This window comes from Heterodontus francisci, unplaced genomic scaffold (assembly GCF_036365525.1).
Source record: "Heterodontus francisci isolate sHetFra1 unplaced genomic scaffold, sHetFra1.hap1 HAP1_SCAFFOLD_316, whole genome shotgun sequence".
Classification (NCBI taxonomy): domain Eukaryota; kingdom Metazoa; phylum Chordata; class Chondrichthyes; order Heterodontiformes; family Heterodontidae; genus Heterodontus; species Heterodontus francisci.
Genome location: NW_027141189.1, coordinates 61,162 through 88,837, shown reverse-complemented (window position 1 = coordinate 88,837; position 27,676 = coordinate 61,162). Strand labels below are relative to the sequence as shown.

General features: G+C 49.9%; 1 protein-coding gene and 1 pseudogene across 1 annotated transcript; one reads left to right on the top strand and one right to left on the bottom strand.

Annotated features, from left to right (window-relative positions):
• Nucleotides 1-6,106: 6,106 nt before the first annotated feature.
• On the top strand, nucleotides 6,107-10,441 carry LOC137362441 (uncharacterized protein PF3D7_1120000-like). Its single transcript, XM_068026832.1, has 3 exons — nucleotides 6,107-6,355; nucleotides 8,239-8,307; nucleotides 10,316-10,441. The coding sequence occupies exons 1-3, from the start codon at nucleotides 6,107-6,109 to the stop codon at nucleotides 10,439-10,441; spliced, it is 444 nt and encodes a 147-aa protein (XP_067882933.1).
• Nucleotides 10,442-12,486: 2,045 nt separating this feature from the next.
• LOC137362440 (uncharacterized) lies at nucleotides 12,487-17,459 on the bottom strand (annotated as a pseudogene).
• Between the last annotated feature and the right edge of the window lie 10,217 nt (nucleotides 17,460-27,676).

Sequence of the window (27,676 nt, the reverse complement as noted above, 5' to 3'; positions counted from 1 at the left end):
GGAGTTGTTGCAGGAGGTGATGAAGTTGAAGCAGGATGTGATGGATTTCAAGCAGGAGGTGATGCAGTTGAAGCAGGAGGTAATGGAGTTGAAGCAGGAGGTGATGAAGTTGAAGCATGAGTTGATGGAGTTGAAGCAGGAGGTCAGGGAGTTGAAGCAGGAGGAGAGGGAGTTGAAGCAGGATTTGATTGATTTCAAGCAGGATGTGATGGAGTTGAAGCAGGAGGTAATGCAGTTGAAGCAGGAGGTGATGGAGTTGAAGCATGAGGTGATGGAGTTGAAGAAGGAGGTGAGGGAGTGGAAGCAGGAGGTGATGCAGTTGAAGCAGGAGATGATGGAGTTGAAGCAGGAGGTGATGGAGTTGAAGCAGGAGGTGATGAAGTTGAAGCAGGAGGTGATGAAGTTGAAGCAGGAGGTTATGAAGTTGAAGCAGGAGGTGATGGAGTTGAAGCAGGAGGTGATGAAGTTTAAGCAGGAGGTGATGGAGTTGAATCACGACGTGATGGAGTTGAAGCAGGACGTGATGGAGTTGAAGCCGGAGGTGATGTAGTTGATGCAGGAGGTGATGGAGGTGAAGCAGGAGATGAGGGAGTTGAAGCAGGAAGTGATGGAGTTGAAGCAAGAGGTGATGGAGTTGAAGCAGGAGGTGATGAAGTTGAATCAGGAGGTGATGGAGTTGAAGCAGGATGTAATGGAGTTGAAGCAGGAGGTGAAGAAGTTGAAGCAGGAGATGATGCAGTTGAAGCAGGATGAGATGGATTTCAAGCAGGAGGTGATGGAGTTGAAGCAGGAGGTAATGGAGTTGAAGCAGGATGTGATGGAGTTGAAGCATGAGATGATGGAGTTGAAGCAGGAGGTGAGTGAGTTGAAGCAGGAGGAGAGGGAGTTGAAGCAGGATGTGATGGATTTCAAGCAGGATGTGATGGAGTTGAAACGGAGGTAATGCAGTTGAAGCAGGAGGTGATGGAGTTGAAGCATGAGGTGATGGAGTTGAAGTAGGAGGTGAGGGAGTGGAAGCAGGAGGTGATGCAGTTGAAGCAGGAGGTGATGGAGTTGAAGCAGGAGGTGATGGAGTTGAAGCAGGAGGTGATGGAGTGGAAGAAGGAGGTGAGGGAGTTGAAGCAGGAGGTGATGCAGTTGAAGCAGGAGGTGATGGAGATGAAGCAGGAGGTGAAGAAGTTGAAGCAGGAGGTGATGAAGTTGAAGCAGGAGGTGATGGAGTTGAATCAGGAGGTGATGGAGTTGAAGCATGAGGTGATGGAGTTGAAGAAGGAGGTGAGGGAGTGGAAGAAAGAGGTGAGGGAGTGGAAGCAGGAGGTGATGCAGTTGAAGCTGGAGGTGATGGAGTTGAAGCAGGAGGAGATGGAGTTGAAGCAGGAGGTGGTGGAGATGAAGCAGGAGGTGATGAAGTTGAAGCAGGTGGTGATGAAGTTGAAGCAGGAGGTGATGGAGTTGAAGCAGGAGGTGATGAAGTTGAGGCACGAGGTGATGGAGTTGAATCAGGACGTGATGGAGTTGAAGCAGGAGGTGAGGGAGTTGAAGCAGCAGGTGATGGAGTTGAAGCAGGAGGTGATGCAGTTCAAGCAGTAGGTGAGGGAGTTGAAGCAGGAGGTGATGAAGTTGAAGCAGGATGTGATGGATTTCAAGCAGGAGGTGATGGAGTTGAAGCAGGAGGTGATGGAGTTGATGCATGAGATGATGGAGTTGAAGCAGGAGGTGAGGGAGTTGAAGCAGGAGGAGAGGGAGTTGAAGCAGGATGTGATGGATTTCAAGCAGGATGTGATGGAGTTGAAGCAGGAGGTAATGCAGTTGAAGCAGGAGGTGATGGAGTTGAAGCATGAGGTGATGGAGGTGAACAAGGAGGTGAGGGAGTGGAAGCAGGAGGTGATGGAGTTGAAGCAGGAGGTGATGGAGTTGAAGCAGGAGTTGATGGAGATGAAGCAGGAGGTGATGAAGTTGAAGCAGGAGGTGATGAAGTTGAAGCAGGAGGTGATGGAGTTGAAGCAGGAGGTGATGAAGTTGAAGCAGGAGGTGATGGAGGTGAATAAGGACGTGATAGAATTGAAGCAGGAGGTGATGGAGGTGAAGCAGGAGGTTATGGAGTTGAAGCAGGATGTAATGGAGTTGAAGCAGGGGGTGATGGAGTTGAAGCAGGAGGTGATGGAGTTGAAGCAGGAGGTGATGGAGTTGAAGCAGGGGGTAATGAAGTTGAAGCAGGATGTGATGCAATTGAAGCAGGAGGTGATGGAGTTGAAGCAGGAGGTGATGGAATTGAAGCAGGATGTGATGCAGCTGAAGCAGGAGGTGATGCAGTTGAAGCAGGAGATGATGGAGTTGAAGCAGGAGGTGAGGGATTTGAAGCAGGAGGTGATGGAGTTGAAGAAGTAGGTGATGGAGTTTGAGCAGGAGGTAATGCAGTTGAAGCAGGAGGTGATGGAGCAGAAGCAGGAGGTGATGGAGATGAAGCAGGAGGTGAAGATGTTGAAGCAGGAGATGATGCAGTTGAAGCAGGAGGTGATGGAGTTCAAGCAGGAGGTGAGGGAGTTGAAGCAGGAGGTGATGACGTTGAAGCAGTACGTGATGGAGTTCAAGCAGCAGGTGATGGAGTTGAAGCAGGAGGTAATGGAGTTGAAGCAGGAGGTGATGGAGTTGAAGCATGAGGTGATGGAGTTGAAGCAGGAGGTGAGGGAGCTGAAGCAGGAGGAGAGGGAGTTGAAGCAGGATGTGATGGATTTCAAGCAGGACGTGATGGAGTTGAAGCAGGAGGTAATGCAGTTGAAGCAGGAGGTGATGGAGTTGAAGCAGGAGGTGAGGGAGTTGAAGCAGGAGGTGAAGAAGTTGAAGCAGGAGATGATGCAGTTGAAGCAGGAGGTGATGGAGTTCAAGCAGGAAGTGAGGGAGTTGTAGCAGGAGGTGATGAAGTTGAAGCAGGATGTGATGGATTTCAAGCAGGAGGTGATGCAGTTGAAGCAGGAGGTAATGGAGTTGAAGCAGGAGGTGATGAAGTTGAAGCATGAGTTGATGGAGTTGAAGCAGGAGGTCAGGGAGTTGAAGCAGGAGGAGAGGGAGTTGAAGCAGGATTTGATTGATTTCAAGCAGGATGTGATGGAGTTGAAGCAGGAGGTAATGCAGTTGAAGCAGGAGGTGATGGAGATGAAGCATGAGGTGATGGAGTTGAAGAAGGAGGTGAGGGAGTGGAAGCAGGAGGTGATGCAGTTGAAGCAGGATGTGATGGAGTTGAAGCAGGATGTGATGGAGTTCAAGCAGCAGGTGATGGAGTTGAAGCAGGAGGTAATGGAGTTGAAGCAGGAGGTGATGGAGTTGAAGCATGAGGTGATGGAGTTGAAGCAGGAGGTGAGGGAGCTGAAGCAGGAGGAGAGGGAGTTGAAGCAGGATGTGATGGATTTCAAGCAGGACGTGATGGAGTTGAAGCAGGAGGTAATGCAGTTGAAGCAGGAGGTGATGGAGTTGAAGCAGGAGGTGAGGGAGTTGAAGCAGGAGGTGAAGAAGTTGAAGCAGGAGATGATGCAGTTGAAGCAGGAGGTGATGGAGTTCAAGCAGGAAGTGAGGGAGTTGTTGCAGGAGGTGATGAAGTTGAAGCAGGATGTGATGGATTTCAAGCAGGAGGTGATGGAGTTGAAGCATGAGGTGATGGAGTTGAAGCAGGAGGTGATGAAGTTGAAGCATGAGTTGATGGAGTTGAAGCAGGAGGTCAGGGAGTTGAAGCAGGAGGAGAGGGAGTTGAAGCAGGATTTGATTGATTTCAAGCAGGATGTGATGGAGTTGAAGCAGGAGGTAATGCAGTTGAAGAAGGAGGTGAGGGAGTGGAAGCAGGAGGTGATGCAGTTGAAGCAGGAGGTGATGGAGTTGAAGCAGGAGGTGATGGAGTTGAAGCAGGAGGTGATGAAGTTGAAGCAGGAGGTGATGAAGTTGAAGCAGGAGGTTATGAAGTTGAAGCAGGAGGTGATGGAGTTGAAGCAGGAGGTGATGAAGTTGAAGCAGGAGGTGATGGAGTTGAATCACGACGTGATGGAGTTGAAGCAGGACGTGATGGAGTTGAAGCCGGAGGTGATGTAGTTGATGCAGGAGGTGATGGAGGTGAAGCAGGAGATGAGGGAGTTGAAGCAGGAAGTGATGGAGTTGAAGCAAGAGGTGATGGAGTTGAAGCAGGAGGTGATGAAGTTGAATCAGGAGGTGATGGATTTGAAGCAGGATGTAATGGAGTTGAAGCAGGAGGTGAAGAAGTTGAAGCAGGAGATGATGCAGTTGAAGCAGGATGAGATGGATTTCAAGCAGGAGGTGATGGAGTTGAAGCAGGAGGTAATGGAGTTGAAGCAGGATGTGATGGAGTTGAAGCATGAGATGATGGAGTTGAAGCAGGAGGTGAGTGAGTTGAAGCAGGAGGAGAGGGAGTTGAAGCAGGATGTGATGGATTTCAAGCAGGATGTGATGGAGTTGAAACGGAGGTAATGCAGTTGAAGCAGGAGGTGATGGAGTTGAAGCATGAGGTGATGGAGTTGAAGTAGGAGGTGAGGGAGTGGAAGCAGGAGGTGATGCAGTTGAAGCAGGAGGTGATGGAGTTGAAGCAGGAGGTGATGGAGTTGAAGCAGGAGGTGATGGAGTGGAAGAAGGAGGTGAGGGAGTTGAAGCAGGAGGTGATGCAGTTGAAGCAGGAGGTGATGGAGATGAAGCAGGAGGTGAAGAAGTTGAAGCAGGAGGTGATGAAGTTGAAGCAGGAGGTGATGGAGTTGAATCAGGAGGTGATGGAGTTGAAGCATGAGGTGATGGAGTTGAAGAAGGAGGTGAGGGAGTGGAAGAAAGAGGTGAGGGAGTGGAAGCAGGAGGTGATGCAGTTGAAGCTGGAGGTGATGGAGTTGAAGCAGGAGGAGATGGAGTTGAAGCAGGAGGTGGTGGAGATGAAGCAGGAGGTGATGAAGTTGAAGCAGGTGGTGATGAAGTTGAAGCAGGAGGTGATGGAGTTGAAGCAGGAGGTGATGAAGTTGAGGCACGAGGTGATGGAGTTGAATCAGGACGTGATGGAGTTGAAGCAGGAGGTGAGGGAGTTGAAGCAGCAGGTGATGGAGTTGAAGCAGGAGGTGATGCAGTTCAAGCAGTAGGTGAGGGAATTGAAGCAGGAGGTGATGAAGTTGAAGCAGGATGTGATGGATTTCAAGCAGGAGGTGATGGAGTTGAAGCAGGAGGTGATGGAGTTGATGCATGAGATGATGGAGTTGAAGCAGGAGGTGAGGGAGTTGAAGCAGGAGGAGAGGGAGTTGAAGCAGGATGTGATGGATTTCAAGCAGGATGTGATGGAGTTGAAGCAGGAGGTAATGCAGTTGAAGCAGGAGGTGATGGAGTTGAAGCATGAGGTGATGGAGGTGAACAAGGAGGTGAGGGAGTGGAAGCAGGAGGTGATGGAGTTGAAGCAGGAGGTGATGGAGTTGAAGCAGGAGTTGATGGAGATGAAGCAGGAGGTGATGAAGTTGAAGCAGGAGGTGATGAAGTTGAAGCAGGAGGTGATGGAGTTGAAGCAGGAGGTGATGAAGTTGAAGCAGGAGGTGATGGAGGTGAATAAGGACGTGATAGAATTGAAGCAGGAGGTGATGGAGGTGAAGCAGGAGGTTATGGAGTTGAAGCAGGATGTAATGGAGTTGAAGCAGGGGGTGATGGAGTTGAAGCAGGAGGTGATGGAGTTGAAGCAGGAGGTGATGCACTTGAAGCAGGAGGTGATCGAGTTGAAGCAGGAGGTGATGGAGTTGAAGCAGGATGTGATGCAGTTCAAGCAGTAGGTGAGGGAGTTGAAGCAGGAGGTGATGAAGTTGAAGCAGGATGTGATGGATTTCAAGCAGGAGGTGATGGAGTTGAAGCAGGAGGTAATGATTTGAAGCAGGAGGTGATGGAGTTGATGCATGAGATGATGGAGTTGAAGCAGGAGGTGAGGGAGTTGAAGCAGGAGGTGATGGAGTTGCAGCATGAGGTGATGGAGGTGAAGCGGGAGGTGATGCAGTTGAAGCAGGAGGTGATGGAGTTGAAGCAGGAGGTGATGGAGTTGAAGCAGGAGGTGACAGAGATGAAGCAGGAGGTGATGAAGTTGAAGCAGGAGATGATGAAGTTGAAGCAGGAGGTGATGGAGTTGAAGCAGGAGGTGATGAAGTTGAAGCAGGAGGTGATGGAGGTGAATAAGGACGTGATAGAATTGAAGCAGGATGTGATGGAGTTGAAGCAGGGGGTGATGGAGTTGAAGCAGGGGGTGAGGGAGTTGAAGCAGGAGGTGATCGAGGTGATGCAGGAGGTTATGGAGTTGAAGCAGGACGTAATGGAGTTGAAGCATGAGGTGATGAAGTTGAAGCAGGAGGTTATGGAGTTGAAGCAGGATGTAATGGAGTTGATGCAGGGGGTGATGGAGTTGAAGCAGGAGGTGATGGAGTTGAAGCAGGAGGTGATTAAGTTGAAGCAGGAGGTGATGGAGTTGAAGCAGGAGGTGATCCACTTGAAGCAGAGGGTGATGGAGTTGAAGCAGTAGGTGATGGAGTTGAAGCAGGAGATGATGGAGTTAAAGCAGGATGTGATGGAGTTGAAGCATGGGGTGATGGATTTGAAGCAGGAGGTGATGGAGTTGAAACATGAGGTGATGAATTTGAAGGAGGAGGTTATGGAGTTGAAGCAGGATGTGATGGAGTTGAAGCAGGGGGTGATGGAATTGAAGCAGGAGGTGATAAAGTTGAAGCATGATGAGATGGAGTTGAAACATGATGTGATGAAGTTGAAGCAGGAGGTTATGGAGATGAAGCAGGAGGTGATGGAGTTGAAGCAGGGGGTGATGGAGTTGAAGCAGGAGGTGACGGAGTTGAAGCAGGAGGTGATGAAGTTGAAGCAGGAGGTGATGAAGTTGAAGCAGGATGTGATGGAGTTGAAGCAGGATGTGATGGAGTTGAAGCAGGAGGTGATGGAGTTGAAGCAGGAGGTGATTAAGTTGAAGCAGGAGGTGATGGAGTTGAAACATGAGGTGATGAAGTTGAAGCAGGAGGTTATGGAGTTGAAGCAGGATGTGATGGAATTGAAGCAGGGGGTGATGGAGTTGAAGCAGGAGGTGATGGAGTTGAAACATGAGGTGATGAATTTGAAGCAGGAGGTTATGGAGTTGAAGCAGGATGTGATGGAGTTGAAGCAGGAGGTGATGGAGTTGAAGCAGGAGGTGATGGAGTTGAGGCAGGAGGTGATGGAGCTAAGCAGGAGGTGATGGAGTTGAAGCAGGAGGTGATGGAGTTGAAGCAGGAGGTGATGGAGTTGAAGCAGGGGGTAATGAAGTTGAAGCAGGATGTGATGCAATTGAAGCAGGAGGTGATGGAGCTGAAGGAGGAGGTGATGGAATTGAAGCAGGATGTGATGCAGCTGAAGCAGGAGGTGATGCAGTTGAAGCAGGAGATGATGGAGTTGAAGCAGGAGGTGAGGGATTTGAAGCAGGAGGTGATGGAGTTGAAGCAGGAGATGATGCAGTTGAAGCAGGAGATGATGCAGTTGAAGCAGGATGTGATGGAGTTGAAGCAGGAGGTGATGGAGTTGAAGAAGCAGGTGATGTAGTTGAAGCAGGAGGTGATGGAGTTGAAGCAGGAGGTGATGGAGTTGAAGCAGGAGGTGATGAAGCGGAAGCAGGAGGTGATGGAGTTGAAGCAGGAGGTTATGGAGTTGAAGCAGGAAGTGATGGAGTTGAAACAGGAGGTGATGGAGTTGAAGCAGCAGGTGATGTAGCTGAAGCAGGAGGTGATGGAGTTGAAGCAGGAGGTGATGGAGTTGAAGCAGGAGGTGAAGTAGCTGAAGCAGGTGGTGATGGAGTTGAAGCAGGAGGTGATGGAGTTGATGCAGGAGGTGATGGAGTTGAAGCAGGAGGTGATAAAGTTGAAGAAGGATGTGATGGAGTTGAATCAGGAGGTTATGGAGTTGAACCAGGAGGTGATTGAGTTGTCGCAGGAGGTGATGAAGCTGAAGCAGGAGGTGATGGAGTTGAAGCCGGAGGTGATGGAGTTGAAGCAGGAGGTGATGGAGTTGAAGCAGGAGGTAATGGAGTTGAAGCAGGAGGTGATGAAGTTGAAGCAGGAGGTGATGAAGTTGAAGCTGGAGATGATGGAGTTGAAGCAGGAGGTGATTGAGTAGTAGCAGGAGGTGATGAAGCTGAAGCAGGAGGTGATGTAGTTGAAGCAGGCGGTGATGGAGTTGAACCAGGACGTGATTGAGTTGTAGAAGGAGGAGATGAAGCTGAAGCAGGAGCTGATGGAGTTGAAGCCGGAGGTGATGGAGTTGAAGCAGGAGGTGATGGAGTTGAAGCAGGAGGTAATGGAGTTGTAGCAGGAGGTGATGAATTTGAAGCAGGAGGTGATGAAGTTCAAGCAGGAGGTGATGGAGTTGAAGCAGGATGTGATGGAGTTGAAGCAGGGGGTGATGGAGTTGAGGCAGGAGGTGATGGAGTTGAAACATGAGGTGATGAAGTTGAAGCAGGAGGTTATGGAGTTGAAGAAGGATGTGATGGAGTTGAAGAAGGGGGTGATGGAGTTGAAGCATGAGGTCATGGAGTTGAAACATGAGGTGATGAAGTTGAAGCAGGAGGTCATGGAGTTGAAGCAGGATCTGATGGAGTTGAAGCAGGAGGTGATGGAGTAGAAGTAGGAGGTGATGGAGTTGAGGCAGGAGGTGATGGAATTGAAGCAGGAGGTGATGCACTTGAAGCAGGGGGTAATGAATCTGAAGCAGGATGTGATGGATTTGAAGCAGGAGGTGATGGAGTTGAAGCAGGATGTGAGGCAGTTGAAGAAGGAGTTGATGCAGTTGAAGCAGGAGGTGATGGAGTTGAAGCCGGAGGTGATGGAGTTGAGGCATGAGGTGATGGAGCTAAGCAGGAGGTGATGGAGCTGAAGCAGGGGGTAATGAAGTTGAAGCAGGACATGATGGAGTTGAAGCAGGAGGTGATGGAGTTGAAGCAGGAGGTGATGGTGTTGAAGCAGGGGGTAATGAAGTTGAAGCAGGATGTGATGCAATTGAAGCAGGAGGTTATGGAGTTGAAGCAGGAGGTGATGGAGTTGAAGCAGGAGGTGATGAAGTTGAAGCAGGATGTGATGCACCTGAAGCAGGAGTTGATGCAGTTGAAGCAGGAGATGATGGAGTTGATGCAGGAGGTGAGGGAGTTGAAGCAGGAGGTGATGGAGTTGAAGCAGGAGATGATGCAGTTGAAGCAGGAGGTGATGAAACTGAAGCAGGAGGTGATGGAGTTGAAGCAGGATGTGATTGAGTTGTAGCAGGAGGTGATGAAGCTGAAGAAGGAGGTGATGGAGTTGAAGCCGGAGGTGATGGAGTTGAAGCAGGAGGTGATGGAGTTGAAGCAGGAGGTAATGGAGTTGAAGCAGGAGGTGATGAAGTTGAAGCAGGATGTGATGAAGTTGAAGCAGGAGGTGATGGAGTTGAAGCAGGAGGTGATGGAGTTGAACTAGGAGGTGATTGAGTTGTAGCAGGAGGTGATGAAGCTCAAGCAGGAGGTGATGGAGTTGAAGCCGGAGGTGATGGAGTTGAAGCAGGAGGTGATGGAGTTGAAGCAGGAGGTAATGGAGTTGAAGCAGGAGGTGATGAAGTTGAAGCAGGAGGTGATGAAGTTGAAGCAGGAGGTGATGGAGTTGAAGCAGGATGTGATGGAGTTGAAGCAGGGGGTGATGGAGTTGAAGCAGGAGGTGATGGAGTTGAAACATGAGGTGATGAAGTTGAAGCAGGAGGTTATGGAGTTGAAGCAGGATGTGATGGAGTTGAAGAAGGGGGTGATGGAGTTGAAGCATGAGGTCATGGAGTTGAAATATGAGGTGATGAAGTTGAAGCAGGAGGTCATGGAGTTGAAGCAGGCTGTGATGGAGTTGAAGCAGGAGGTGATGGAGTTGAAGTAGGAGGTGATGGAGTTGAGGCAGGAGGTGATGGAATTGAAGCAGGAGGTGATGGAGTTGAAGCAGGGGGTAATGAATTTGAAGCAGGAGGTGATGGATTTGAAGCAGGAGGTGATGGAGTTGAAGCAGGAGGTGATGGAGTTGAAGCAGGATGTGAGGCAGCTGAAGCAGGAGGTGTTGGAGTTGAAGCAGGAGGTGAAGGGGTTAAAGCAGGAGGTGATGGAGTTGAGGCAGGAGGTGATGGAGCTAAGCAGGAGGTGATGGAGCTGAAGCAGGGGGTAATGAAGTTGAAGCAGGACATGATGGAGTTGAAGCAGGAGGTGATGGAGTTGAAGCAGGAGGTGATGGAGTTGAAGCAGGGGGTAATGAAGTTGAAGCAGGATGTGATGCAATTGAAGCACGAGGTGATGGAGTTGAAGCAGGAGGTGACGGAATTGAAGCAGGATGTGATGCAGCTGAAGCAGGAGTTGATGAAACTGAAGCAGGAGGTGATGGAGTTGAAGCAGGAGGTGATTGAGTTGTAGCAGGAAGTGATGAAGCTGAAGAAGGAGGTGATGGAGTTGAAGCCGGAGGTGATGGAGTTGAAGCAGGAGGTGATGGAGTTGAAGCAGGAGGTAATGGAGTTGAAGCAGGAGGTGATGAAGTTGAAGCAGGATGTGATGAAGTTGAAGCAGGAGGTGATGGAGTTGAAGCAGGAGATGATGGAGTTGATGCAGGAGGTGAGGGAGTTGAAGCAGGAGGTGATGGAGTTGAAGCAGGAGATGATGCAGTTGAAGCAGGAGATGATGCATTTGAAGCAGCAGGTGATGGAGTTGAAGCAGGCGGGGATGGAGTTGAAGCAGCAGGTGATGTAGTTGAAGCAGGAGGTGATGGAGTTGAAGCAGGAGCTACTGGAGTTGAAGCAGGAGGTGATGGAGCTGATGCAGGAGGTGATGGAGTTGAAGCAGGATGTGATAACGTTGAAGAAGGATGTGATTTAGTTGAAGCAGGAGGTGATGGAGTTGAAGCAGGAAGTGATGGAGTTGAAGCAGGAGGTGATGGAGTTGAAGCAGGAGGTGATTGAGTTGAAGCAGCAGGTGATGTAGTTGAAGCAGGATGTGATGGAGTTGAAGCAGGAGGTGATGAAGCTGAAGCAGGAGGTGATGGAGTTGAAGCAGGAGGTGATGGAGTTGAGGCAGGAGGTGATGGAGTTGAAGCAGGAGGTGATAAAGTTGAAGAAGGATGTGATGGAGTTGAAGCAGGAGGTGATAAAGTTGAAGCAGGAGGTGATTGAGTTGAAGTAGGAGGTGATGGAGTTGAGGCAGGAGGTGATGGAATTGAAGCAGGAGGTGATGGAGTTGAAGCAGGGGGTAATGAATTTGAAGCAGGAGGTGATGGATTTGAAGCAGGAGGTGATGGAGTTGAAGCAGGAGGTGATGGAGTTGAAGCAGGATGTGAGGCAGCTGAAGCAGGAGGTGATGGAGTTGAAGCAGGAGGTGAAGGGGTTAAAGCAGGAGGTGATGAAGTTGAAGCAGGACATGATGGAGTTGAAGCAGGAGGTGATGGAGTTGAAGCAGGAGGTGATGGAGTTGAAGCAGGGGGTAATGAAGTTGAAGCAGGATGTGATGCAATTGAAGCACGAGGTGATGGAGTTGAAGCAGGAGGTGACGGAATTGAAGCAGGATGTGATGCAGCTGAAGCAGGAGTTGATGAAACTGAAGCAGGAGGTGATGGAGTTGAAGCAGGAGGTGATTGAGTTGCAGCAGGAAGTGATGAAGCTGAAGAAGGAGGTGATGGAGTTGAAGCCGGAGGTGATGGAGTTGAAGCAGGAGGTGATGGAGTTGAAGCAGGAGGTAATGGAGTTGAAGCAGAAGGTGATGAAGTTGAAGCAGGATGTGATGAAGTTGAAGCAGGAGGTGATGGAGTTGAAGCAGGAGATGATGGAGTTGATGCAGGAGGTGAGGGAGTTGAAGCAGGAGGTGATGGAGTTGAAGCAGGAGATGATGCAGTTGAAGCAGGAGATGATGCATTTGAAGCAGCAGGTGATGGATTTGAAGCAGGCGGGGATGGAGTTGAAGCAGCAGGTGATGTCGTTGAAGCAGGAGGTGATGGAGTTGAAGCAGGAGCTAATGGAGTTGAAGCAGGAGGTGATGGAGCTGATGCAGGAGGTGATGGAGTTGAAGCAGGAGGTGATAACGTTGAAGAAGGATGTGATTTAGTTGAAGCAGGAGGTGATGGAGTTGAAGCAGGAAGTGATGGAGTTGAAGCAGGAGGTGATGGAGTTGAAGCAGGAGGTGATGGAGTTGAAGCAGGAGGTGAAGGGGTTAAAGCAGGAGGTGATGAAGTTGAAGCAGGACATGATGGAGTTGAAGCAGGAGGTGATGGAGTTGAAGCAGGAGGTGATGGAGTTGAAGCAGGGGGTAATGAAGTTGAAGCAGGATGTGATGCAATTGAAGCACGAGGTGATGGAGTTGAAGCAGGAGGTGACGGAATTGAAGCAGGATGTGATGCAGCTGAAGCAGGAGTTGATGAAACTGAAGCAGGAGGTGATGGAGTTGAAGCAGGAGGTGATTGAGTTGTAGCAGGAAGTGATGAAGCTGAAGAAGGAGGTGATGGAGTTGAAGCCGGAGGTGATGGAGTTGAAGCAGGAGGTGATGGAGTTGAAGCAGGAGGTAATGGAGTTGAAGCAGGAGGTGATGAAGTTGAAGCAGGATGTGATGAAGTTGAAGCAGGAGGTGATGGAGTTGAAGCAGGAGATGATGGAGTTGATGCAGGAGGTGAGGGAGTTGAAGCAGGAGGTGATGGAGTTGAAGCAGGACATGATGCAGTTGAAGCAGGAGATGATGCATTTGAAGCAGCAGGTGATGGATTTGAAGCAGGCGGGGATGGAGTTGAAGCAGCAGGTGATGTAGTTGAAGCAGGAGGTGATGGAGTTGAAGCAGGAGCTAATGGAGTTGAAGCAGGAGGTGATGGAGCTGATGCAGGAGGTGATGGAGTTGAAGCAGGAGGTGATAACGTTGAAGAAGGATGTGATTTAGTTGAAGCAGGAGGTGATGGAGTTGAAGCAGGAAGTGATGGAGTTGAAGCAGGAGGTGATGGAGTTGAAGCAGGAGGTGATTGAGTTGAAGCAGCAGGTGATGTAGTTGAAGCAGGATGTGATGGAGTTGAAGCAGGAGGTGATGAATCTGAAGCAGGAGGTGATGGAGTTGAAGCAGGAGGTGATGGAGTTGAGGCAGGAGGTGATGGAGTTGAGGCAGGAGGTGATAAAGTTGAAGAAGGATGTGATGTAGTTGAAGCAGGAGGTGATGGAGTTGAAGCAGGAGGTGATGGAGTTGAAGCAGGAGGTGAGGGAGTTGAAGCAGGAGGTGATGGAGTTGAAGCAGGAGATGATGCAGTTGAAGCAGGAGATGGTGCAGTTGAAGCAGGAGGTGATGGAGTTGAAGCAGGAGGTGATGGAGTTGAAGCAGCAGGTGATGCAGATGAAGCAGGAGGTGATGGAGCTGAAGCAGGAGGTGATGCAGTTGAAGCAGGAGGTGATGAAGCTGAAGCAGGAGGTGATGGAGTTGAAGCAGGAGGTGATGGAGTTGAAGCCGGAAGTGATGGAGTTCAAGCAGTGGGTGATGGAGTTGAAGCTGAAGGTGATGTAGTTGAAGCAGGAGGTGATGGAATTGAAGCAGGAGGTGATGGAGTTGAAGCAGGAGGTGATGTAGTTGAAGCAGGATGTGATGGAGTTGAAGCAGGAGGTGATGAAGCTGAAGCAGGAGGTGATGGAGTTGAAGCAGGAGGTAATGGAGTTGAAGCAGGAGGTAATGGAGTTGAAGCAGGAGGTGATGAAGTTGAAGCAGGAGGTGATGAAGTTGAAGCAGCAGGTGATGGAGTTGAAGCAGGATGTGATGGAGTTGAAGCATGAGGTGATGAAGTTGAAGCAGGAGGTTATGGAGTAGAAGCAGGATGTGATGGAGTTGAAGAAGGGGGTGATGGAGTTGAAGCATGAGGTCATGGAGTTGAAGCAGGATGTGATGGAGTTGAAGCAGGAGGTGATGGAGTTGAAGTAGGAGGTGATGGAGTTGAGGCAGGAGGTGATGGAATTGAAGCAGCAGGTGATGGAGTTGAAGCAGGGGGTAATGAATTTGAAGCAGGCGGTGATGGATTTGAAGCAGGAGGTGATGGAGTTGAAGCAGGAGGTGATGGAGTTGAAGCAGGATGTGAGGCAGTTGAAGCAGGAGGTGATGGAGTTGAAGCAGGAGGTGAAGGGGTTAAAGCAGGAGGTGATGGAGTTGAGGCAGGAGGTGATGGAGCTAAGCAGGAGGTGATGGAGCTGAAGCAGGGGGTAATGAAGTTGAAGCAGGACATGATGGAGTTGAAGCAGGAGGTGATGGAGTTGAAGCAGGAGGTGATGGAGTTGAAGCAGGGGGTAATGAAGTTGAAGCAGGATGTGACGCAATTGAAGCAGGAGATGATGCATTTGAAGTAGCAGGTGATGGAGTTGAAGCAGGAGGGGATGGAGTTGAAGCAGCAGGTGATGTAGTTGAAGCAGGAGGTGATGGAGTTGAAGCAGGAGCTAATGGAGTTGAAGCAGGAGGTGATGGAGCTGATGCAGGAGGTGATGGAGTTGAAGCAGGAGGTGATAACGTTGAAGAAGGATGTGATTTAGTTGAAGCAGGAGGTTATGGAGTTGAAGCAGGAAGTGATGGAGTTGAAGCAGGAGGTGATGGAGTTGAAGCAGGAGGTGATTGAGTTGAAGCAGCAGGTGATGTAGTTGAAGCAGGATGTGATGGAGTTGAAGCAGGAGGTGATGAAGCTGAAGCAGGAGGTGATGGAGTTGAAGCAGGAGGTGATGGAGTTGAGGCAGGAGGTGATGGAGTTGAAGCAGGAGGTGATAAAGTTGAAGAAGGATGTGATGGAGTTGAAGCAGGAGGTGATAAAGTTGAAGCAGGAGGTAAATTGAGTTGAAGCAGCAGGTGATGTAGTTGAAGCAGGAGGTTATGGAGTTGAATCAGGAAGTGATGGAGTTCAAGCAGTGGGTGATGGAGTTGAAGCTGAAGGTGATGTAGTTGAAGCAGGAGGTGATGGAGTGGAAGCAGGAGGTGATGGAGTTGAAGCAGGAGGTGAGGGAGTTGAAGCTGGAGGTGATGGAGTTGAAGCAGGAGGTGATGTAGTTGAAGCAGGATGTGATGGAGTTGAAGCATGAGGTGATGAAGCTGAAGCAGGAGGTGATGGAGTTGAAGCAGGAAGTGATGGAGTTGAGGCAGGAGGTGATGTTGTTGAAGCAGGAGGTGATAAAGTTGAAGAAGGATGTGATGGAGTTCAAGCATTGGGTGATGGAGTTGAAGCTGAAGGTGATGTAGTTGAACCAGGAGGTGATGGAGTTGAAGCAGGAGGTGATGGAGTTGAAGCAGGAGGTGAGGGAGTTGAAGCAGGAGGTAATGGAGTTGAAGCAGGAGATGATGCAGTTGAAGCAGGAGATGGTGCAGTTGAAGCAGGAGGTGATGGAGTTGAAGCAGGAGGTGATGGAGTTGAAGCAGCAGGTGATGTAGATGACGCAGGAGGTGATGGAGTTGAAGCAGGAGGTGATGGAGTTGAAGCAGCAGGTGATGTAGATGAAGCAGGAGGTGATGGAGTTGAAGCAGGAGGTGATGGAGTTGAAGCAGGAGGTGATGGAGTTGAAGCAGCAGGTGATGTAGATGAAGCAGGAAATGATGGATTTGAAGCAGGGGGTGATGGAGTTGAAGCAGCAGGTGATGTAGTTGAAGCAGGATGTGATGCAGCTGAGGCAGGAGTTGATGCAGTTGAAGCAGGAGATGATGGAGTTGAAGCAGGAGGTGATGGAGTTGAAGCAGTAGATGATGCAGTTGAAGCAGGAGATGGTGCAGTTGAAGCAGGAGGTGATGGAGTTGAAGCAGGAGGTGATGGAGTTGAAGCAGCAGGTGATGTAGATGAAGCAGGAGGTGATGGAGTTGAAGCAGGAGGTGATGCAGTTCAAGCAGGAGGTGATGAAGCTGAAGCAGGAGGTGATGGAGTTGAAGCAGGATGTGATGGAGTTGATGCAGGAGGTGCTGGAGTTGCAGCAGGAGGTGATAAAGTTGAAGTAGGATGTGATGGAGTTGAAGCAGGAGGTTATGGTGTTGAAGCAGGATGTGATGGAGTTGAAGAAGGGGGTGATGGAGTTGAAGCATGAGGTCATGGAGTTGAAACATGAGGTGATGAAGTTGAAGCAGGAGGTTATGGAGTTGAAGCAGGATGAGATGGAGTTGAAGAAGGGGGTGATGGAGTTGAAACATGAGGTGATGGAGTTGAGGCAGGAGGTGATGGAATTGAAGCAGGAGGTGATGGAGTTGAAGCAGGGGGTAATGAATTTGAAGCAGGAGGTGATGGATTTGAAGCAGGAGGTGATGGAGTTGAAGCAGGAGGTGATGGAGTTGATGCAGGATGTGAGGCAGTTGAAGCAGGAGGTGATGGAGTTGAAGCAGGAGGTGATGGAGTTAAAGCAGGAGGTGATGGAGTTGAGGCACGAGGTGATGGAGCTAAGCAGGAGGTGACGGAGCTGAAGCAGGGGGTAATGAAGTTGAAGCAGGACATGACGGAGTTGAAGCAGGAGGTGATGAATTTGAAGCAGGAGGTGATGGAGTTGAAGCATGGGGTATTGAAGTTGAAGCAGGATGTGATGCAATTGAAGCAGGAGGTGATGGAGTTGAAGCAGGAGGTGACGGAATTGAAGCAGGATGTGATGCAGCTGAAGCAGGAGTTGATGCAGTTGAAGCAGGAGATGATGGAGTTGATGCAGGAGGTGAGGGAGTTGAAGCAGGAGGTGATGGAGTTGAAGCAGGAGATGATGCAGTTGAAGCAGGAGATGATGCATTTGAAGCAGCAGGTGATGGAGTTGAAGCAGGAGGGGATGGAGTTGAAGCAGCAGGTGATGTAGTTGAAGCAGGAGGTGATGGAGTTGAAGCAGGAGCTAATGGAGTTGAAGCAGGAGGTGATGAAGCTGAAGCAGGACGTGATGGTGTTGAAGCAGGATGTGATAAAGTTGAAGAAGGATGTGATGGAGTTGAAGCAGGAGGTCATGGAGTTGAAGCCGGATGTGATGGAGTTGAAGCAGGAGGTGATGGAGTTGAAGCAGGAGGTGATGGAGTTGAAGCAGCAGGTGATGTAGTTGAAGCAGGATGTGATGGAGTTGAAACAGGAGGTGATGAAGCTGAAGCAGGAGGTGATGGAGTTGAATCAGGAGGTGATGGAGTTGAGGCAGGTGGTGATGAAGTTGAAGCAGGAGGTGATGGAGCTGATGCAGGAGGTGATGGAGTTGAAGCAGGAGGTGATAAAGGTGAAGAAGGATGTGATGGAGTTGAAGCAGGAGCTTATGGAGTTGAAGCAGGAAGTGATGGAGTTGAAGCAGGAGGTGATGGAGTTGAAGCAGGAGGTGATTGAGTTGAAGCAGGAGGTGATGTAGTTCAAGCAGGATGTGATGGAGTTGAAGCAGGAGGTGATGAAGCTGAAGCAGGAGGTGATGGAGTTGAAGCAGGAGGTGATGGAGTTGAGGCAGGAGGTGATGGAGCTGAAGCAGGAGGTGATAAAGTTGAAGAAGGATGTGATGGAGTTGAAGCAGGAGGTTATGGAGTTGAATCAGGAAGTGATGGAGTTCAAGCAGTGGGTGATGGAGTTGAAGCTGAAGGTGATGTAGTTGAAGCAGGAGGTGATGGAGTTGAAGCAGGAGGTGATGGAGTTGAAGCAGGAGATGGTGCAGTTGAAGCAGGAGGTGATGGAGTTGAAGCAGGAGGTGATGGAGTTGAAGCAGCAGGTGATGTAGATGAAGCAGGAGGTGATGGAGTTGAAGCAGGACGTGATGCAGTTGAAGCAGGAGGTGATGACGCTGAAGCAGGAGGTGATGGAGTTGAAGCAGGAAGTGATGGAGTTGAAGCAGGAGGTGATGGAGTTGAAGCAGGAGGTGATTGAGTTGAAGCAGCAGGTGATGTAGTTGAAGCAGGATGTGATGGAGTTGAAGCAGGAGGTGATGAAGCTGAAGCAGGAGGTGATGGAGTTGAAGCAGGAGGTGATGGAGTTGAGGCAGGAGGTGATGGAGTTGAAGCAGGAGGTGATAAAGTTGAAGAAGGATGTGATGGAGTTGAAGCAGGAGGTGATAAAGTTGAAGCAGGAGGTGATTGAGTTGAAGCAGCAGGTGATGTAGTTGAAGCAGGAGGTTATGGAGTTGAATCAGGAAGTGATGGAGTTCAAGCAGTGGGTGATGGAGTTGAAGCTGAAGGTGATGTAGTTGAAGCAGGAGGTGATGGAGTTGAAGCAGGAGGTGATGGAGTTGAAGCAGGAGGTGAGGGAGTTGAAGCTGGAGGTGATGGAGTTGAAGCAGGAGGTGATGTAGTTGAAGCAGGATGTGATGGAGTTGAAGCATGAGGTGATGAAGCTGAAGCAGGAGGTGATGGAGTTGAAGCAGGAGGTGATGGAGTTGAGGCAGGAGGTGATGGTGTTGAAGCAGGAGGTGATAAAGTTGAAGAAGGATGTGATGGAGTTCAAGCATTGGGTGATGGAGTTGAAGCTGAAGGTGATGTAGTTGAAGCAGGAGGTGATGGAGTTGAAGCAGGAGGTGATGGAGTTGAAGCAGGAGGTGAGGGAGTTGAAGCAGGGGGTGATGGAGTTGAAGCAGGAGATGATGCAGTTGAAGCAGGAGATGGTGCAGTTGAAGCAGGAGGTGATGGAGTTGAAGCAGGAGGTGATGGAGTTGAAGCAGCAGGTGATGTAGATGACGCAGGAGGTGATGGAGTTGAAGCAGGAGTTGATGGAATTGAAGCAGCAGGTGATGTAGATGAAGCAGGAGGTGATGGAGTTGAAGCAGGAGGTGATGGAGTTGAAGCAGGAGGTGATGGAGTTGAAGCAGCAGGTGATGTAGATGAAGCAGGAAATGATGGATTTGAAGCAGGGGGTGATGGAGTTGAAGCAGGATGTGATGCAGCTGAGGCAGGAGTTGATGCAGTTGAAGCAGGAGATGATGGAGTTGAAGCAGGAGGTGATGGAGTTGAAGCAGTAGATGATGCAGTTGAAGCAGGAGATGGTGCAGTTGAAGCAGGAGGTGATGGAGTTGAAGCAGGAGGTGATGGAGTTGAAGCAGCAGGTGATGTAGATGAAGCAGGAGGTGATGGAGCTGAAGCAGGAGGTGATGCAGTTCAAGCAGGAGGTGATGAAGCTGAAGCAGGAGGTGATGGAGTTGAAGCAGGATGTGATGGAGTTGATGCAGGAGGTGCTGGAGTTGAAGCAGGAGGTGATAAAGTTGAAGAAGGATGTGATGGAGTTGAAGCAGGAGGTTATGGTATTGAAGCAGGATGTGATGGAGTTGAAGAAGGGGGTGATGGAGTTGAAGCATGAGGTCATGGAGTTGAAACATGAGGTGATGAAGTTGAAGCAGGAGGTTATGGAGTTGAAGCAGGATGAGATGGAGTTGAAGAAGGGGGTGATGGAGTTGAAACATGAGGTGATGGAGTTGAGGCAGGAGGTGATGGAATTGAAGCAGGAGGTGATGGAGTTGAAGCAGGGGGTAATGAATTTGAAGCAGGAGGTGATGGATTTGAAGCAGGAGGTGATGGAGTTGAAGCAGGAGGTGATGGAGTTGAAGCAGGATGTGAGGCAGTTGAAGCAGGAGGTGATGGAGTTGAAGCAGGAGGTGATGGAGTTAAAGCAGGAGGTGATGGAGTTGAGGCACGAGGTGATGGAGCTAAGCAGGAGGTGATGGAGCTGAAGCAGGGGGTAATGAAGTTGAAGCAGGACATGATGGAGTTGAAGCAGGAGGTGATGAATTTGAAGCAGGAGGTGATGGAGTTGAAGCATGGGGTAATGAAGTTGAAGCAGGATGTGATGCAATTGAAGCAGGAGGTGATGGAGTTGAAGCAGGAGGTGACGGAATTGAAGCAGGATGTGATGCAGCTGAAGCAGGAGTTGATGCAGTTGAAGCAGGAGATGATGGAGTTGATGCAGGAGGTGAGGGAGTTGAAGCAGGAGGTGATGGAGTTGAAGCAGGAGATGATGCAGTTGAAGCAGGAGATGATGCATTTGAAGCAGCAGGTGATGGAGTTGAAGCAGGAGGGGATGGAGTTGAAGCAGCAGGTGATGTAGTTGAAGCAGGAGGTGATGGAGTTGAAGCAGGAGCTAATGGAGTTGAAGCAGGAGGTGATGAAGCTGAAGCAGGACGTGATGGTGTTGAAGCAGGAGGTGATAAAGTTGAAGAAGGATGTGATGGAGTTGAAGCAGAAGGTCATGGAGTTGAAGCCGGATGTGATGGAGTTGAAGCAGGGAGTGATGGAGTTGAAACAGGAGGTGATGGAGTTGAAGCAGCAGGTGATGTAGTTGAAGCAGGATGTGATGGAGTTGAAACAGGAGGTGATGAAGCTGAAGCAGGAGGTGATGGAGTTGAATCAGGAGGTGATGGAGTTGAGGCAGGAGGTGATGAAGTTGAAGCAGGAGGTGATGGAGTTGAGGCAGGAGGTGATGAAGTTGAAGCAGGAGTTGATAAAGTTGAAGAAGGATGTGATGGAGTTGAAGCAGGAGGTTATGGAGTTGAAGCAGGAAGTGATGGAGTTGAAGCAGGAGGTGATGGAGTTGAAGCAGGAGGTGATTGAGTTGAAGCAGGAGGTGATGTAGTTCAAGCAGGATGTGATGGAGTTGAAGCAGGAGGTGATGAAGCTGAAGCAGGAGGTGATGGAGTTGAAGCAGGAGGTGATGGAGTTGAGGCAGGAGGTGATGGAGCTGAAGCAGGAGGTGATAAAGTTGAAGCAGGAGGTGATGGAGTTGAAGCAGGAGGTGATGGAGTTGAAGCAGGAGGTGATGGAGTTGAAGCAGCAGGTGATGTAGATGAAGCAGGAGGTGATGGAGTTGAAGCAGGACGTGATGCAGTTGAAGCAGGAGGTGATGACGCTGAAGCAGGAGGTGATGGAGTTGAAGCAGGAGGTGATGGAGTTGAAGCAGGAAGTGATGGAGTTCAAGCAGTGGGTGATGGAGGTGAAGCTGAAGGTGATGTAGTTGAAGCAGGAGGTGATGGAGTTGAAGCAGGAGGTGATGGAGTTGAAGCAGGAGGTGATGGAGTTGAAGCAGGAGGTTATGGTGTTGAAGCAGGAGGTGATGTAGTTGAAGCAGGATGTGATGGAGTTGAAGCAGGAGGTGATGAAGCTGAAGCAGGAGGTGATGGAGTTGAAGCAGGAGGTGATGGAGTTGAAGCAGGAGGTGATGGAGTTGTAGCAGGAGGTGATGGAGTTGAAGCAGGAGGTGATGGAGTTGAAGCAGGAGGTGATGGAGTTGAAGGAGGAGGTGATAAAGTTGAAGAAGGATGTGATAGAGTTGAAGCAGGAGGTTATGGTGTTGAAGCAGGAAGTGATGAAGTTGAAGCAGGAGGTTATGGAGTTGAAGCAGGATGTAATGGAGTTGAAGCAGGGGGTGATGGAGTTGAAGCAGGAGGTGATGGAGTTGAAGCAGGAGGTGCTGCACTTGAAGCAGGAGGTGATGGAGCTGAAGCAGGGGGTAATGAAGTTGAAGCAGGATGTGATGCAGTTGAAGCAGGAGGTGATGGAGTTGAAGCAGGAGGTGATGGAATTGAAGCAGGATGTGATGGAGTTGAAGCAGGGGGTAATGAAGTTGAAGCAGGACATGATGGAGTTGAAGCAGGAGGTGATGGAGTTGAAGCAGGAGGTGATGGAGTTGAAGCAGGGGGTAATGAAGTTGAAGCAGGATGTGATGCAGTTGAAGCAGGAGGTGATGGAGTTGAAGCAGGAGCTGATGGAATTGAAGCAGGATGTGATGCAGCTGAAGCAGGAGGTGATGCAGTTGAAGCAGGAGATGATGGAGTTGAAGCAGGAGGTGATGGAGTTGAAGCAGGGGGTAATGAAGTTGAAGCAGGATGTGAGGCAGTTGAAGCAGGAGGTGATAGAGTTGAAGCCGGAGGTGAAGGAATTAAAGCAGGATGTGATGCAGCTGAGGCAGGAGTTGATGCAGTTGAAGCAGGAGATGATGGAGTTGAACAGGAGGTGAGGGAGTTGAAGCAGGAGGTGATGGAGTTGAAGCAGGAGATGATGCAGTTGAAGCAGAAGATGGTGCAGTTGAAGCAGGAGGTGATGGAGTTGAAGCAGGAGGTGATGGAGTTGAAGCTGCAGGTGATGGAGTTGAAGCAGGAGGTGATGGAGTTGAAGCAGGAGGTGATGGAGTTGTAGCAGGAGGTGATGGAGTTGAAGCAGGAGGTGATGAAGCTGAAGCAGGAGGTGATGGAGTTGAAGCAGGAGGTGATGGAGTTGAAGCAGGAGGTGATGGAGTTGTAGCAGGAGTTGATGCAGTTGAAGCAGGAGGTGATGAAGCTGAAGCAGGAGGTGATGGAGTTGTAGCAGGAGGTGATGGAGTTGAAGCAGGAGGTGATGGAGTTGAAGCAGGAGGTGATAAAGTTGAAGAAGGATGTGATGGAGTTGAAGCAGCAGGTTATGGTGTTGAAGCAGGAAGTGATGGAGTTGAAGCAGGAGGTTATGGTGTTGAAGCAGGATGTAATGGAGTTGAAGCAGGGGGTGATGGAGTTGAAGCAGGAGGTGATGGAGTTGAAGCTGCAGGTGATGGAGTTGAAGCAGGAGGTGATGGAGTTGAAGCAGGAGGTGATGGAGTTGTAGCAGGAGGTTATGGAGTTGAAGCAGGATGTAATGGAGTTGAAGCAGGGGGTGATGGAGTTGAAGCAGGAGGTGATGGAGTTGAAGCAGGAGGTGCTGCACTTGAAGCAGGAGGTGATGGAGCTGAAGCAGGGGGTAATGAAGTTGAAGCAGGATGTGATGCAGTTGAAGCAGGAGGTGATGGAGTTGAAGCAGGAGGTGATGGAATTGAAGCAGGATGTGATGGAGTTGAAGCAGGGGGTAATGAAGTTGAAGCAGGACATGATGGAGTTGAAGCAGGAGGTGATGGAGTTGAAGCAGGAGGTGATGGAGTTGAAGCAGGGGGTAATGAAGTTGAAGCAGGATGTGATGCAGTTGAAGCAGGAGGTGATGGAGTTGAAGCAGGAGCTGATGGAATTGAAGCAGGATGTGATGCAGCTGAAGCAGGAGGTGATGCAGTTGAAGCAGGAGATGATGGAGTTGAAGCAGGAGGTGATGGAGTTGAAGCAGGGGGTAATGAAGTTGAAGCAGGATGTGAGGCAGTTGAAGCAGGAGGTGATAGAGTTGAAGCCGGAGGTGAAGGAATTAAAGCAGGATGTGATGCAGCTGAGGCAGGAGTTGATGCAGTTGAAGCAGGAGATGATGGAGTTGAACAGGAGGTGAGGGAGTTGAAGCAGGAGGTGATGGAGTTGAAGCAGGAGATGATGCAGTTGAAGCAGAAGATGGTGCAGTTGAAGCAGGAGGTGATGGAGTTGAAGCAGGAGGTGATGGAGTTGAAGCTGCAGGTGATGGAGTTGAAGCAGGAGGTGATGGAGTTGAAGCAGGAGGTGATGGAGTTGTAGCAGGAGGTGATGGAGTTGAAGCAGGAGGTGATGAAGCTGAAGCAGGAGGTGATGGAGTTGAAGCAGGAGGTGATGGAGTTGAAGCAGGAGGTGATGGAGTTGTAGCAGGAGTTGATGCAGTTGAAGCAGGAGGTGATGAAGCTGAAGCAGGAGGTGATGGAGTTGAAGCAGGAGGTGATGGAGTTGAAGCAGGAGGTGATGGAGTTGAAGCAGGAGGTGATAAAGTTGAAGAAGGATGTGATGGAGTTGAAGCAGCAGGTTATGGTGTTGAAGCAGGAAGTGATGGAGTTGAAGCAGGAGGTTATGGTGTTGAAGCAGGATGTAATGGAGTTGAAGCAGGGGGTGATGGAGTTGAAGCAGGAGGTGATAGAGTTGAAGCTGCAGGTGATGGAGTTGAAGCAGGAGGTGATGGAGTTGAAGCAGGAGGTGATGGAGTTGTAGCAGGAGGTGATGGAGTTGAAGCAGGAGGTGATGAAGCTGAAGCAGGAGGTGATGGAGTTGAAGCAGGAGGTGATGGAGTTGAAGCAGGAGGTGATGGAGTTGTAGCAGGAGGTGATGCAGTTGAAGCAGGAGGTGATGAAGCTGAAGCAGGAGGTGATGGAGTTGAAGCAGGAGGTGATGGAGTTGAAGCAGGAGGTGATGGAGTTGAAGCAGGAGGTGATAAAGTTGAAGAAGGATGTGATAGAGTTGAAGCAGGAGGTTATGGTGTTGAAGCAGGAAGTGATGAAGTTGAAGCAGGAGGTTATGGAGTTGAAGCAGGATGTAATGGAGTTGAAGCAGGGGGTGATGGAGTTGAAGCAGGAGGTGATGGAGTTGAAGCAGGAGGTGCTACACTTGAAGCAGGAGGTGATGGAGCTGAAGCAGGGGGTAATGAAGTTGAAGCAGGATGTGATGCAGTTGAAGCAGGAGGTGATGGAGTTGAAGCAGGAGGTGATGGAATTGAAGCAGGATGTGATGGAGTTGAAGCAGGGGGTAATGAAGTTGAAGCAGGACATGATGGAGTTGAAGCAGGAGGTGATGGAGTTGAAGCAGGAGGTGATGGAGTTGAAGCAGGGGGTAATGAAGTTGAAGCAGGATGTGATGCAGTTGAAGCAGGAGGTGATGGAGTTGGAGCAGGAGCTGATGGAATTGAAGCAGGATGTGATGCAGCTGAAGCAGGAGGTGATGCAGTTGAAGCAGGAGATGATGGAGTTGAAGCAGGAGGTGAGGGATTTGAAGCAGGAGGTGATGGAGGTGAAGCAGGAGGTGATGCAGTTGAAGCAGGAGATGATGCAGTTGAAGCAGGAGGTGATGGAGTTGAAGCAGGAGGTGATGGAGTTGAAGCAGGAGGTGATGGATTTGAAGCAGGAGGAGATGAAGCTGAAGCAGGAGGTGATGGAGTTGAAGCAGGAGGTTATGGAGTTGAAGCAGGAAGTGATGGAGTTGAAGCAGGAGGTGACGGAGTTGATGCAGGAGTTGATGTTGCTGAAGCTGGTGGTGACGGATTTGAAACAGGAGGTGATGGAGTTGATGCAGGAGGTGATGTAGCTGAAGCAGGAGGTGATGGAGTTGAAGCAGGAGGTGATGGAGTTGATGCAGGAGGTGATGGAGTTGAAGCAGAAGGTGATAAAGTTGAAGAAGGATGTGATGGAGTTGAAGCAGGAGGTTATGGAGTTGAAGCAGGAAGTGATGGATTTCAAGCAGTGGCTGTTGGGATTGAAGCTGAAGGTGATGTAGTTGAAGCAGGAGGTGATGGAGTTGAACCAGGAGGTGATTGACTTGTAGCAGGAGGTGATGAATCTGAAGCAGGAGGTGATGGAGTTGAAGTCGGAGGTGATGGAGTTGAAGAAGGAGGTGATGGAGTTGAAGCAGGAGGTAATGGAGTTCAAGCAGGAGGTGATGAAGTTGAAGCAGGAGGTGATGAAGTTGAAGCAGGAGGTGATGGAGTTGAAGCAGGATGTGATGGAGTTGAAGCAGGGGGTGATGGAGTTGAAGCAGGAGGTGATGGAGTTGAAGCTGCAGGTGATGGAGTTGAAGCAGGAGGTGATGGAGTTGAAGCAGGAGGTGATGGAGTTGTAGCAGGAGGTGATGGAGTTGAAGCAGGAGGTGATGAAGCTGAAGCAGGAGGTGATGGAGTTGAAGCAGGAGGTGATGGAGTTGAAGCAGGAGGTGATGGAGTTGTAGCAGGAGGTGATGCAGTTGAAGCAGGAGGTGATGAAGCTGAAGCAGGAGGTGATGGAGTTGAAGCAGGAGGTGATGGAGTTGAAGCAGGAGGTGATAAAGTTGAAGAAGGATGTGATAGAGTTGAAGCAGGAGGTTATGGTGTTGAAGCAGTAAGTGATGAAGTTGAAGCAGGAGGTTATGGAGTTGAAGCAGGATGTAATGGAGTTGAAGCAGGAGGTGATGGATTTGAAGCAGGAGGAGATGAAACTGAAGCAGGAGGTGATGGAGTTGAAGCAGGAGGTTATGGAGTTGAAGCAGGAAGTGATGGAGTTGAAGCAGGAGGTGACGGAGTTGATGCAGGAGTTGATGTTGCTGAAGCAGGTGGTGACGGATTTGAAACAGGAGGTGATGGAGTTGATGCAGGAGGTGATGTAGCTGAAGCAGGAGGTGATGGAGTTGAAGCAGGAGGTGATGGAGTTGATGCAGGAGGTGATGGAGTTGAAGCAGAAGGTGATAAAGTTGAAGAAGGATGTGATGGAGTTGAAGCAGGAGGTTATGGAGTTGAAGCAGGAAGTGATGGATTTCAAGCAGTGGCTGTTGGGATTGAAGCTGAAGGTGATGTAGTTGAAGCAGGAGGTGATGGAGTTGAACCAGGAGGTGATTGACTTGTAGCAGGAGGTGATGAAGCTGAAGCAGGAGGTGATGGAGTTGAAGTCGGAGGTGATGGAGTTGAAGAAGGAGGTGATGGAGTTGAAGCAGGAGGTAATGGAGTTCAAGCAGGAGGTGATGAAGTTGAAGCAGGAGGTGATGGAGTTGAAGCAGGAGGTGATGGAGTTGAAGCAGGGGGTGATGGAGTTGAAGCAGGAGGTGATGGAGTTGAAGCTGCAGGTGATGGAGTTGAAGCAGGAGGTGATGGAGTTGAAGCAGGAGGTGATGGAGTTGTAGCAGGAGGTGATGGAGTTGAAGCAGGAGGTGATGAAGCTGAAGCAGGAGGTGATGGAGTTGAAGCAGGAGGTGATGGAGTTGAAGCAGGAGGTGATGGAGTTGTAGCAGGAGGTGATGGAGTTGAAGCTGCAGGTGATGGAGTTGAAGCAGGAGGTGATGGAGTTGAAGCAGGAGGTGATGGAGTTGTAGCAGGAGGTGATGGAGTTGAAGCAGGAGGTGATGAAGCTGAAGCAGGAGGTGATGGAGTTGAAGCAGGAGGTGATGGAGTTGAAGCAGGAGGTGATGGAGTTGTAGCAGGAGGTGATGCAGTTGAAGCAGGAGGTGATGAAGCTGAAGCAGGAGGTGATGGAGTTGAAGCAGGAGGTGATGCAGTTGAAGCAGGAGGTGATGGAGTTGAAGCAGGAGGTGATAAAGTTGAAGAAGGATGTGATAGAGTTGAAGCAGGAGGTTATGGTGTTGAAGCAGGAAGTGATGAAGTTGAAGCAGGAGGTTATGGAGTTGAAGCAGGATGTAATGGAGTTGAAGCAGGGGGTGATGGAGTTGAAGCAGGAGGTAATGGAGTTGAAGCAGGAGGTGCTGCACTTGAAGCAGGAGGTGATGGAGCTGAAGCAGGGGGTAATGAAGTTGAAGCAGGATGTGATGCAGTTGAAGCAGGAGGTGATGGAGTTGAAGCAGGAGGTGATGGAATTGAAGCAGGATGTGATGGAGTTGAAGCAGGGGGTAATGAAGTTGAAGCAGGACATGATGGAGTTGAAGCAGGAGGTGATGGAGTTGAAGCAGGAGGTGATGGAGTTGAAGCAGGGGGTAATGAAGTTGAAGCAGGATGTGATGCAGATGAAGCAGGAGGTGATGGAGTTGAAGCAGGAGCTGATGGAATTGAAGCAGGATGTGATGGAGTTGAAGCAGGGGGTAATGAAGTTGAAGCAGGACATGATGGAGTTGAAGCAGGAGGTGATGGAGTTGAAGCAGGAGGTGATGGAGTTGAAGCAGGGGGTAATGAAGTTGAAGCAGGATGTGATGCAGTTGAAGCAGGAGGTGATGGAGTTGAAGCAGGAGCTGATGAAATTGAAGCAGGATGTGATGCAGCTGAAGCAGGAGGTGATGCAGTTGAAGCAGGGGATGATGCAGTTGAAGCAGGAGGTGAGGGATTTGAAGCAGGAGGTGATGGAGTTGAAGCAGGAGATGATGCAGTTGAAGCAGGAGATGATGCAGTTGAAGCAGGAGGTGATGGAGTTGA

What these genes read in the sequence shown, in the direction of transcription:
- LOC137362441 (XM_068026832.1), top strand. Translation starts at nt 6,107, where the DNA reads ATGAAGTTGAAGCAGGAGGTGATGGAGTTGAAGCAGGAGGTGATGAAG. An exon ending in TGATGAAGTTGAAGCAGGAG is followed by an intron (nt 6,356 to 8,238) that starts GTTATGGAGTTG and finishes ATTGAGTTGTAG; the next exon opens with AAGGAGGAGATGAAGCTGAA. An exon ending in TGATGGAGTTGAAGCAGGAG is followed by an intron (nt 8,308 to 10,315) that starts GTGATGGAGTTG and finishes ATGCAATTGAAG; the next exon opens with CACGAGGTGATGGAGTTGAA.